The 13604-nt window shown below is 41.0% G+C and overlaps 2 protein-coding genes across 2 annotated transcripts in view; one reads left to right on the top strand and one right to left on the bottom strand.

The window, feature by feature from the left end:
* Window positions 1-13604, bottom strand: part of LOC127529379 (uncharacterized) — a 773396-nt gene that overhangs the window by 518958 nt on the left and 240834 nt on the right. The window lies entirely within an intron of this gene.
* LOC114658698 (uncharacterized) overlaps window positions 1-13604 on the top strand; it is a 115110-nt gene that overhangs the window by 33330 nt on the left and 68176 nt on the right. The window contains 4 exon segments of the mRNA XM_028810732.2: window positions 5130-5196; window positions 7899-8094; window positions 8863-9018; window positions 9393-9564. Of these exon segments, the coding sequence (XP_028666565.2) occupies window positions 5130-5196; window positions 7899-8094; window positions 8863-9018; window positions 9393-9564 (591 nt within the window).

The raw sequence follows: 13604 nt of genomic DNA, 5'->3' as shown, positions 1-13604 counted from the left end.
TTTCCAATATCTTATCTGAATAATTATTTCTTTCTGGAGTATGTGAAATTTTCTTTGTGCCTTGTGCTTGTTACCAGGTTGTTTGGGGAGGCCTTTGCTTTTTGTTGTGTGCTCCCCATTCCTGTGCATCCTGAAGTTTTCTGTTCCTCCTTGGGGCTTGATGGGTACAGGCTTTTAAAGTGAACCCTTGACTGATTTTTTGTGACACGGTTTAAAGGTGTTGTGAACTTGCACATCTCACCACTGTAGTGTAGTTGTTGCCATTATCATGAATGACATAATTACTTACACACAATAAGATTTAGCACTTTGCCCATTGAACAAAATGTGAATATTTAAGAATATTCAATTGTTTCTCTGCTTTCAGAGTTGAGCATTTCAAGTTAATGTTGAGATATTTTTAGTCCAGTCTTGTAGTGGTTTCACTGTATGGCTATAAGTATAAATTTTGAGTATTTTTGTTTATTATGACATTGTTCAGCTGGCATTTTTTCTTCACCAGTCCTGTTAGCCTAATACCTGGTGACATTAATTGTCTTTCCTTCACTCCCTCATACAAGGTGTACTGGAGTACATGTTCTTAATTGGCCATCCACCAACACTATTGTTACATATCTGATCGTCCACAGCTCTTTCCATGCACCTCCAATGATCCTGTCTCTGTTGTCTTCACTTCCTGCACATATATAACACCAGATCCACTTCACTCTGCTCACTTGGAGTCAGAGGCAACACCATCTGCACTCACTTTCCCCAACTCTGTGAGCTCATCCAAACCAGAATTCTTTCCAAGATTTGCATGTCCATTTATCCAGGCTGCTGGATTTAAGCAGAGGAGTTGCTCTCATAAGTGCTGCTCTTTAATCACTCCATCATCTCTCTCCCTCTCTTGTTCTGACACACACACTACCTCTTCATGTTTTCCTTTCATGGCCAGCTTCTCGTGACAGCTGTGCTCCTTATATCAGACATGTTTGTCTCTCTCTCTTTGGTTTGTGTGGCCTCACTAGAATTTTCATGCCAAAAACAATATTGGAGTTTGGTTTAAATATTTTTGGGAGAAAGACACATTGATGCCACTGCCAAAAAGTATTACAGTATATGTAACCTAGAATTTCTTCTCTGATTAACTCTTAAATTCCTTTTTTATGTCGATTTTGTTCATTTTTGATTCTTTGATTATCATTGTTTATGTTAATGTTATTTTATTTTTTTATTATTTGCCTAATTATGTATTTTATTTCAATTTTGTCTAGTATATAATATTTTAAAATTTGTTCTGCCATGTCCCTTAAATCTTGTGGGGCTATCTGAGAATCTCCATTGAGGGACTGATCCCAGCCCTATAAAGGCTCATGGGAATTGTAGTCCCTCTATGGTACATTGTATGCAGTGGGTGGTTGGTGAGCTCTCCTGTTATTGTTGGTGGTTATTTCTTTGTTTTTTTCAGGATTTTTGACATTTTTGCCTCTGTTTTAGGATTTTTGCCTTTTTCGGCAACTTCTTTTGCCTCCTTTTATAAATGTTTTTTTGGCTAGCTCTGTACTCACTAGTAGTGTTGATCAGTGAATTTTGCCACAGAGTTATTTGCAGCAAATTTGCTCCATTCGCATTTGCGCTTGTTCATTGAATTGTTTACTGATAATTCAGCCGGTTTAGGAGATTTTTTTTTTTAAACCAGCACACTTAACGAGGCAAGCTTGACATCCCCTCGGGGTGTGATAGACAATAATGATTGGACCACCCCCCAGGTATATACAGTGCATCTGGAAAGTATTCCCAGCGCATCACTTTTTCCACATTTTGTTATGTTACAGCCTTATTCCAAAATGGATTAAATTCATTTTTTTCCTCCGAATTCTACACACAACACCCCATAATGACAACGTGAAAAAAGTTTACTTGAGGTTTTTGCAAATTTATTAAAAATAAAAAAACGGAGAAATCCCATGTCCATAAGTATTCACAGCCTTTGCTCAATACTTTGTCGATGCCCCTTTGGCAGCAATTCCAGCCTCAAGTCTTGTTGAATATGATGCCACAAGCTTGGCACACCTATCCTTGGCCAGTTTGGCCCATTCCTCTTTGCAGCACCTCTCAAGCTCCATCAGGTTGGATGGGAAGCGTTGGTGCACAGCCATTTTAAGATCTCTCCAGAGATGTTCAATCAGATTCAAGTCTGGGCTCTGGCTGGGCCACTCAAGGAAATTCACAGAGTTGTCCTGAAGCCACTCCTTTGATATCTTGGCTGTGTGCTTAGGGTCGTTGTCCTGCTGAAAGATGAACTGTCGCCCCAGTCTAAAGTCAAGAGCGCTCTGGAGCAGGTTTTCATCCAGGATGTCTCTGTACATTGCTGCAGTCATCTTTCCCTTTATCCTGACTAGTCTCCCAGTTCCCACAGCATGATGCTGCCACCACCATGCTTCACTGTAGGGATGGTATTGGCCTGGTGATGAGCGGTGCCTGGTTTCCTCCAAGCGTGACGCCTGGCATTCACACCAAAGAGTTCAATCTTTGTCTATTCAGACCAGAGAATTTTCTTTCTCATGGTCTGAGAGTCCTTCAGGTGCCTTTTGGCAAACTCCAGGCGGGCTGCCATGTGCCTTTTACTAAGAAGTGGCTTCTGTCTGGCCACTCTACCATTCAGGCCTGATTGGTGGATTGCTGCAGAGATGGTTGACCTTGTGGAAGGTTCTCCTCTCTCCACAGAGAACCTCTGGACCTCTGACAGAGTGACCATCGGGTTCTTGGTCACCTCCCTGACTAAGGCCCTTCTCCCCCGATCGCTCAGTTTAGATGGCCGGCCAGCTCTAGGAAGAGTCCCGGTGGTTTCGAACTTCTTCCACTTACGGATGATGGAGGCCACTGTGCTCATTGGGACCTTCAAAGCAGCAGAAATTTTTCTGTAACCTTCCCCAGATTTGTGCCTCAAGACAATCCTGTCTCGGAGGTCTACAGACAATTCCTTTGACTTCATGCTTGGTTTGTGCTCTGACATGAACTGTCAACTGTGGGACCTTATATAAGCAGGTGTGTGCCTTTCCAAATCATGTCCAGTCAACTGAATTTACCACAGGTGGACTCCAATGAAGCTGCAGAAACATCTCAAGGATGATCAGGGGAAACAGGATGCACCTGAGCTCAATTTCGAGCTTCATGGCAAAGGCTGTGAATACTTATGTACATGTGCTTTCTCAATTTTTTTATTTTTAATAAATTTGCAAAAACCTCAAGTAAACTTTTTTCACGTTGTCATTATGGGGTGTTGTGTGTAGAATTCTGAGGAAAAAAATGAATTTAATCCATTTTGGAATAAGGCTGTAACATAACAAAATGTGGAAAAAGTGATGAAGTGCTGGGAATACTTTCCGGATGCACTGTAGTGCTGATCATTTGAATTACAGACTCTGTGGGGCGAATTATCTGTGCTTGTAGCCAAATGTGCAGGTCGATCTTCAACTGCCACGTCAATATAAGAGAAGAAGGCTCGTGCCCTATGCATGTGTAATAATTAGCTACATGCATGGTGCGGTGAGAGTAAAAACAAGCCTTGAAGGAGCCTGACACCCACCGCCCCAAACACAGGAGCCTCTAGGAAATAATAATAACACAAGATTTATTACTATTTACATGGCATTTCTTTCTTTTTGATAGAAGAAAAAGTTCAAAGCATCAGCACCGACAGTTTGGAGAGCCTTCAGTGCGACTTCGAAAAGCAGAATGAACCGGTGGCTTCAACCATGACAGTCCACTTTGAATTTTCTGCCTTTAAAAGACCTACATGCTTTTTCTGACCTTTGACTGTGATGTCACCATTTCTGTTTTGTTTTGTTGACACATGTGAATTACCATCACTGACTGTGTTATTTCTTTTTTGATCTCACAGAGGCACAGTGGGTGCAGTGGTTGGCCTTGCTGCAGCACAGTTCAGGTCACTTATTTGGCCACAATAATAGGTCCAGTACAAGGGTCATTCAAAATGTTTCCGCACTTTTATATTTTCGATTGAAATGTTGAAGGCGGGAGGAGTAGCAATTGGTCGTGTCTGAGAGTGTCATGTGACTAGTTCTGTCTGGCAAGCCAGCTGCTCTTGCAGTTTAGTATAAGAGTTGTCACCCTGTGGTGAAGATGGCTGTAAAACGTATAAATTGCACCAAAGAGGAACAACATTCTGTCATACGCTTTTTGTGTGCAGAAGGTGTGCTGGCAGCACAAATTCATCTCCGCATGTGTGCTCAGTATGGGGATAAAGTTCTTTCTTGTAGAGTCGTCTATGAGTGGATTGAAATGTTCAAAAATGGCCATACCAGTGTGATGGATGCAGAGCGCTCCAGACGGGAAGAAGATATTCATGTGATGATGATGTGAAAGCAGTGGTGCATCAGAAAAAAAAACAAACAATTTTTGCTGATGGCATTAAAAAGTTGGTATGACTCTGGGAAAATTGCATCGCAAAGGAGAGTGACTATGTAGAAAAGTGATGTAATTTGTTTTTGAAATTCTTAATAAATAGAGTTTAAAAAAAGTGCGGAAGCTTTTTGAAAGTCCCTGTATATTTGGCAGATGTTTCCCTATCAAGAACACATTAAAGACGACTGCACCATTGTAATCCTGTCAAATCTAGTTCAGTTAGTCCTTCCCCATTGACTTCAATACATTTCACTGGGTTTGGCGATGTTTGTGCGAATATGCAGACACTTCCATGAAGCGAACACCGTGGAGTTCACTCATCACTACTCACTAGGGATTGATGGTGATCACCATTTCGGTTATTTCTGGTGAGTAGATCACTTCAACAAGACCCATGCAGAAGTATTAGACAGCAACTACAGCAAACAAGTAAACAAAATTTAAAAATAAAAAAATTCTAAAAAAATACTGAAAAAATGATTTATTAGCACAATGATAGACCACTGAATATCTAGAAATTCTACTCTTCACATTATGTCTTAACCCTAATTGTCACCTGCATCCTGGTCCATGTATAGCTGAACCGGAGACAACATGACATACAGTCTGGGCACCTGCCGCATGTGTCTGTCAGCCAGAACTTTGTGTGACGTGATGGTCACTTGACCATGTCATGCACTCACAGCTAACAGTAACGGTATAATGTGACTCTTTTACAGAACACAGTAAAGTGCCTCAAGACTCTTTTCTTGAAAAGCCTTGGAGAAACCAGCAATTCAACATATTGTGAGTATCTTATTGCATTTAGAGGGTGATGGGTCACCTTTAATGTTTAAGAGTGTGGATGAACATGCAGAGGACATGTAATGAGGAGCCTACCTGCCTTTATTCCCAGGATGGTGTAACTTGATTCCAAGCACAAGAGCAGCACATTTGGTTTGTCAGCTGACTTTGGAAACGTATTTGATGTCTAGGAATGCAAACTTGAATGATGTAGGGAAGAAAGTCACAGGCCCAGTTTTGTACCATGTGTCTTTAATAGGTTTTAATTATATATATATATATTTTGTATTCAAACTGCCTTATGATGGTGTGCTGTCTGAATGGCTCTATGTAACCGTGTTAATTTTACTCTGTGCCAACTGGAGACTTTAGCCTGGTATGAGTGGCCTCACAATGTATTTGGTGTGAAAAGTGGGATCCAAGTACTTGCATTTAAATGGTCATTCTTTTATATTTTCTGTAAAACCATCCATCCATCCATTATCCAACCCACTATATCCTAACACAGGGTCACGGGGGTCTGCAGGCCCACAGTTAGTCAGCAGACAAGTCAGCTGATGTGACTAACAGCAGGACAACTGAGAAACTCAAACCTTTAAGAGAAGTTGGCTTATACTGTTTATTTAGACTTTGCAATGCAGCACACAGAGTTAGGCCGTGTTTATACTTCACGCGATGCAACGCATGCTTCAGAGGATGCTCCTGCTACACAAGCATTTTACTGTTTATACCTGCGCACGTACTTTATGTAAATCTAGAAGAATCCAGCAGGTGGCAGTGCGAGATATCATCACGGTGAGAACAGGTTTGGCTTCACTGTGTTGTGAATTGCCTGGAACAGCCATTAAATTCCGATGACACCTTACCGCAATATCTCTGAAAAGGATGTTTAATGATTAAATCCATCAGTCCAGGGATGTGTCCATTCCAGTTAGCATTGGGCACGAGGCAGAAACAATCTCTAGACGGGGCATCAGGTCATCGCAAGGTGAACACACGCACTCACACACGCTGGCATCATTTTAGTGTCACCAAATCTGCATATCTTTGAAAGGAAACTGGAGCACAGTGTAGAAACCCAGCAGGAAAACACCAGCGACGTGACACAATATGAGACAGCAGCGCTAACTCTCCGCCACCGTGTCACCCCCATGTGTGTAATTTTTAACAGTATTCATTATTCAGATGAAATTAACGATTTATCTATAAAATGTAACATACACACTTTAAGGCATTTCATCATGAAACTGATATCAAGTATAAATCTAAAGATTAAAAATTTGCAGAGAGTTGGAATATAAGACATTTAATATGTTCTGTGTGGTGATCTATTGCTGTTAGCCGCTGCTATCAGGTCAGGAGGAAGGCCCAAAAGCTCGTAGCAATTAAAAACTAGGATGACGTTTATGATGGTCTGCTTTAATGATAAAGAAAACTACTAGGTTAAAGTGGACATTTCGAGATTAAAGCCACTTTAATCACAAAATGCACCTTTTCACCATGTCCTTAATTTTTTTTCTCTGTGGCTGTACATTATGTTGCTGTTGTGAAGTTGCAAAAAAAAAATGGCACAAAAGATGGTACGTGAGACTTTTAAAATGTATCGTGTCATTACGATGGGGAATATGCGACACTTGAATACAAAAGTACCACAAATGCATCTGTATGTCTGCATTTTGCTTCACCACATCAAACATCGAAGCACGCACATCGATCCCATAGGAACCACATAGCGACTTTCTGTCACCAGCAGATAGTAAACAGAGACTCTGACGTCACATTCTAACTTTTATCACACTGCACCCCCCAACTTTTTGCTGGTACTGCAACTCACGCACGTGCCACATTCATTTCTGAGGACCTGCTCAGAGGATGCGTTATATGACCGCTGGAAACACATGGCAGCCAAAATGCATGCACATACGCGTTCTGTGCGTGAAGTATAAATGAGCCGTTAGGTGGAGTGCAGTAGTTAGCGTACAGTAGAAGTTCACAGATGTAATCAGTATTGGCCATTTATTCAGTCTGTCAAATCTCCAACATGAGGAAAAGCTTTAATAGATATTTTTTAATACTCCAGCCAAAATTCAGAGTGATAATAACTGAACTGTTAAGGTCAAGAGTCTATAATATAATTACTTTCAAAGTGTTTTTGCAGATGCAAAAAGCAAAACGTAAAACTTAATTTAATTTCAGAAGTGGACATTTCAAACAAATGCAACAAAGGCTGGAAGAAATAAACTGACACAATTGTCTAGAGGTGAAGATAACTGAGGTGCAAATTTGAAACAACCAATAAAATCCAGTTGGGAACATAACAGATCTCCTTCAAAGAGTTAGGAATTAAATTTCTGAATAAAAGTAACTGTGTATTAAATATAATATTAATAGTACCATCAGCAACTATAGACCACACTAACATGTGGGAATAATAAACAAAAGACAAATCAGAAGTGCACAAATACCATGGAAAAATATTGATGATAATGGAAAAAGCAAAAGAAAAAGAGTCTCTTCTGGTGTGATAGCAGTCAGAGAACGGTCAAGGAGCAGACGACATACTCCTGTGCTAGTGAAGGAACAGCATCTTGGGAACAGCAGTTTTTCATTCATCATGACTGGGTGACTATGAGATGTGAAAACTTAAAGTTTTCCTTTGAATTCCCAACTGCTCTCTCTGTTCTTTCTTACCTTGTCACAAGCAGCATAAAGGATGAACTTCTAGAAGACATCCGAAAATACGAGAGTCTGACAAAGTCAGTGGAAGAGCCCAGAATCCTCCTGGTCGGGCAGATTGGAGCTGGTAAAAGCAGCTTCTTCAACTCGGTGAACAGCGTCTTCAGAGGTCATGTGATGCTGCAGGCCGCAACTGGGTATGGAGAGACCAGTGTAAGCAAACAAGTAAGTGTGGGGCAGAAGGAAGAGTCACACTGTGAAGGTTGCATTGGCTGTTTGGCCATCTAATGCTGGCCATGTAGTCACTCAATGTCTTCAGCTCATTTATTTAATGCTGTTGGTCACTTATGGACCTAGACCCCACATCATGTCTCAATGTAGCCCTCATAGAATGCAGGAAGCTCATTATTATGGGACTTGTGAGCTACCAGAAACAACACATTTACACTTAATGTGCATTTGAAAAAGATGTCCAAAACTAAACTTGCCTTCCCATAAAAGGGTTTCACTTGAAAGACACCAGAGGAGGTACTATGTAATGGAGGACAATAGGAGTCATATGTACTCAGTGTGTCTGGGACTGGACCACAGCTTGCTTTTTTATCCCACTGAAAATAAAAACATAAATCAGAAGTCAAACATGCATAAATCACGCTGCAAAGAGAACTGAGTGATCTGGTTAGTCTACTGCTCTGATCTCATTTAGGACCAGAGTTCAAATGTGAGTCGTGCCTCGACTGTGGAAGATTTCACTTCTTCTTGCATCCCTGAGTACTGCTCACCTCTGGCACAGAGGACATGTGGGGTGTCCAGGAACAGAATGAGGCCAACAAGTGCTGTTCCTGCATATTCCCACTTCCCATGTGGTCCTTGATTTGCATTGTTATGTCCACTTAGAGCTCCTTAGGTCTATAATTTAAATGAAGGGTGGGAGTGTATGTGTCTGAAGACAGGTGGCTTGGCACTCACTGGATTACTTCTTCCCAAATTTAGTACAGAATGTATGCAGTTCAGGATGGGAAAGGTGGGAGGAGGCTGCCATACACCCTTTGTGACACCATGGGCCTGGAAAGCAGTGATGATGACGAAGGGATCCACGTGGATGACATCATAAGTGTCATTAAAGGCCATGTCACAGATATGTATGAGGTAAGACTCACCTGTCATCTCACTGACATCAGTCCAAGCACACAAAATAAATCACAAATCTGAAGCATTTTCTAGAATAATAAAAAAAATGATTGAATTCAGCTGTGTGTACATGGACTGCTTTTGATGCAACAATAAATAAGAGGACTGTCTACTTGCATGTGTCATAAAGCAATTGTGAAGTTAACGAGACCAGTCTAGGATAAGCACTCAAGTGTGAAAATCCTACTGAGAAGCCAACAATGGCGTGCCTGATTTGTGTTACAGTATAAAGAACTGGAAATAACAAGCATATAGGCACCCAGAAAGAACTGTAGATACAGTATGTGAGGGCAATGAGACTGTCTCATGTTAAACTGACCATTTCTCTCCAGTTCAATCCCAAGGCACCAATAACAAGTTACGACAACCGTTACAGAAAGGACCCCAGTCTGGCTGATAAGGTGCACTGCATTGTCTTCGTGGTTGAAGCAGACAAAATCAGCTTTGTGGATCAAAATCTGCTTGAGAAGTTTAAGACTATTAAGTCAGAGGTGAACAGAATGGGTGAGTAACAACATCCTGGAAAAGCATGATGGGACATTAGTCATAAATGAGTCAAATGTGCCAGTAAAGAGAAATATGCATCCTCCCAACACATTAAATAAAGAGGGCTATTCTGTGGTGCCTTCTAGTGTCACCCTCCACATGCCTCCTTTCGACTGTATGTAGCGATACCCCACCCTGAGAAGTGGTGTGACCCGGTGGCTTTTGTCATTGGCCAGCACCAAGCATGTTTTATAGACTTTCGCCTTGTCATTTGTTTTATAAAGCACTTCCCAGTGATGCTTCCAATCCAAAGTGCAATGTGAAAATGGAAATTATTAGTATGCGTTGCCCTCAGAAATTGCCCTACTTTTCTATTTTACTGGTAGATTTTCACAATGGTGTACTCACTCTGGATTTCATCTTTTTCATTTGGTCTAATCTTGGCCTAATGTCCCAAAATGTGATTAAGATGGAATGTCCTGTCTTTTTTACTGGCGAGCTACTGATATGGACAGTAGTGATGAGAGAAAGAGGCATATTTTGATTTGCATAATGTTTCTCAAAACTGACACTGCAATTCATTTTGAGTGACAAACTCCCCAAAGATTCATTCACACTTCTGTCTTTACCTGTGTTCTTTTCTACAGCTGTGTAATGTATGTAATTTGCTGCCTACATGTCATATCAATACTACTTATTGCTCTCATTCACATCACTGGGGAGGAGTGTAGTGAGTTTTTTTAAAAATGTGATATGCTGCATGTTTACCACATGAAGACATTAAATGTACCATATTACTGCACATTAGTGGGTTTTATCCACAGGAAAACCCCCAGTAAACAAGAAGATGATCCCCACCGGCCACTGGCCAGACCACAATTACCTTTCCTGGTTCCTGATTCCAGCAGGAGAGGTTGAGGGTGTACAAGTGCCTTGGAGTTTTGAGTTTATTTTCTATTTAAGTGCTTTGAGCATGGGCAAAGTACTTTATAAATAAAAAGTATTATTATTATTAATTATAATCGGTCTCCAATGCACCTTTAGCTGTCATTATTTTTGTTAATTTATTATTCCTTCCCTAGAGCCTTTAGCGAAATTATTTTTGGTGCTTTATAGGGATTTTCCCCTGTACAATTGATTTCTAAGGTCAGTTTATTTTTATATCTCTTCAACTAAAAGTTCATTTTTTGTCTTGTTATACGTATGGGAATGCCATTTTGGTCTTGTGTGCCCTGTGGATATAGTGATGATGCAGCTGGTGGCAGGCAAAAAAGCAAAAAATTCAGGACCAGGCTTCATTTTGTGCTGCTTTTTTGTAAACTTTCCTGCCAGCAGATTATAAGAGAGAAGTGGAGGAACAGTTGATGGCCAGCAGAGAGCATGACTTTGCTTACGAGGACCGTGCACCCTGCTTAAAGTTGGAATCCTGATATGGCTGAAGAAGAGATAGCAAGACGCATTCACAGGGCATGTAACCCAAGGCTCGCTGGGGCGCTGCATGGTATGGTCAGCTCTGTGAATGGCATTGTGAGAATTGGGCCCTTGATAGAAAAGGGCTGGGCCTTGATAAGGAACCTCAAGGGTTAAAATAAAGGCCCTGGGGGACAAGGCAGTCAGTGCAGAGGTGACCACCTTTGGTTGTCCCAGTGAGTGTCACGGATATTATCACAATGCCATTGTGGACACAGGCAGCACCTTTACTTTGATAAGACCCAGTTTTTGGGATCAAAGTAAAAATCCCTGCAAGCTACTGCAGGTGGGTGCAACAATAGAAGGTGCATGGTTTTCTGTCATCGAGGTTGGATGTGTATGCCCTGAAGGATGCACACCTGACCATACCACTGCTTCAGGGACTAAATTCCATCATAGCCGAAGGGATGGTTATTAATCCAAGACAGAAAGAGTACACTTTGCCAGGGAGTGGGGTGTACAAGTTTGAGGAGAGGGGCCAAGAAAATCTGAGTCCAGCATTTGTTTGCAGCCTGCCGAAATCCAGCCCCTGGGCAGATAAACTTGGTCATAAGGAAGTGGTGCATCATGAAATCTACACCATTGACAAGGTCCCTGTTTGTCAGAGAGCCTAGAGGGTCTCTCCTCACAAGAAGAAGTTAATTCCGGATTGGGTTAAGAGAATGAAAGCAGATGGCATCCTGGAACCATCTTCTTCAGGCTGGGCATCGTCAAATGGTGTTAATCTCAAAATCTGATGGCTATTACTGGTTCTGTGTAGACTATAGGGGTATAAATACCAAGCCCCACCATGATGCTTACCCCATGTCTCTGGTTCATGAAATCCTGGAATCCCTGCAAGGAGCAGTGGTATTCAGTTCTTTGGATCTGCAATCTGGATATTGGCAGGTGTGCATCTGAGAGGACAGTATGGTGAAGACAGTTGTCATCATCCCGAGGGCTTGTTCCAACACACAACACACAAAACAGAACATGAGTAATCCTCTTCTCTACACTCGATGGCCAATCTATCATGACCACCTCAGAAATAGAATACAACAGTTCAATCGATCGTTCTTGAACAGCACTGACCAAGTGCAGGCACAAACTGCTGCGAGAATCCTCAAGGCAAAATGCAAGAATAGATGATACTACTCACTAAATACAAAGCTATCATCTATCAGGATACACATTTGTTCAAATATATCAAAAACAAAGTAGAAACTAATTAACATAAATAAAAAACAACAACATCTGTTCATCAGCTGATTGTGGAACTACGGCCACAGTGTAGAAAAGGAGTCCGACAAGAAGGACAGAGTCAGAGTTCTGGAGACCTTGGGGAAAAAGCTGCTTCACCCCTACTGGCCATTCTACAGCTGAGACTTTGCTGGGCCAGCCAATCTGATGAAAGGACCCTTCTGCCTGATGATTCCTGTGCTCATCTATCAGAGATAACTTTACCATAGGCAGGCAAACATCTTGGCCACATGAGGATACCGAGAAAAGAAACAAAATAGGGGAGGATTAGTAACAGTTTAAAAATATCATATTACTTCTATATGAGTACTAATGACTATCAGAGAAGCAACTTTACTCAGGGTCCACCGCTCCAATTATTACTACATCAAATACAGTCATGTGAAAAAGAAAGTACAACCCATGGCAAATTTTTACTTTTCCAACATATTTGAACTGGCAAACATTAGATGTTCATGCAGTCTTAAAATTCGACCATGACCTAGGCAAAGACCAAGACTTCTGGAACAACATTCACAGGACAGATAAGACAAAGATACTTGGCCACTGTACCAGAAGATATGCTTTGCAAAACCCAAACAGAGCATTTGACCAGAAGAATGTGATGCCAACTGTAAAGCAGGTAGTAGAGATGTTTTGACTTTGCTCTGCTTTGGTACATCAGGGCTTAGGCAGCTCACCATCATGGAATCCACTAGGAATTCTTCATTGTACCACAGGGTGCTTGAGGGTAATATGAGATTTCCTGTCAGAAAATGGAAGCTCAACTGAAAGTGTACCTTGCAACATGACAACGATCTTAAACATACCAGTAAATCCACCGAGGAATAACTGAAAAGAAAACAATGGAGGGTTCTGGAATGGCCAAGTTAAATTCTGGATCTAAATCACATGGAGAATTTGTGGGGGGTGGGGATTGAAAACAGGCTGTGCATGCAAGACACCCCTCACAGGGGGCAATACCAGCCATTAGTGCCAAGGGATGAGTTATTTTTTCCACAGATGGAAGTGGCATATTTTAGTTGTTTTTTTTTTTTTAATTATGTCATCCTTACTGTATCTAAAGATGCTGTTTAAATAAATGTTAAATATTTTATGTGTCTACATATGTTAAAAAAGATAAAACATTTCATAGAGTGTAATTGCTTTTCACATGGCTGTGTATGATTGAATTCATAAATACACCACTATAAGAATTTTCGTATTATATGTGGTGTTTGTATATATATATATATATGATGTTTGTAAATGTATATATTTTTATGGATATACAAAGATATACAAAGCACAAACAACCTTAATGTGTGTATTAATTTGTTGTTTATTCTTCCCAGTGATCTACTTTTGCT

This window comes from Erpetoichthys calabaricus, chromosome 10 (assembly GCF_900747795.2).
Source record: "Erpetoichthys calabaricus chromosome 10, fErpCal1.3, whole genome shotgun sequence".
Lineage (NCBI taxonomy): Eukaryota > Metazoa > Chordata > Cladistia > Polypteriformes > Polypteridae > Erpetoichthys > Erpetoichthys calabaricus.
This window is presented reverse-complemented; position numbering and strand designations above follow the sequence as displayed.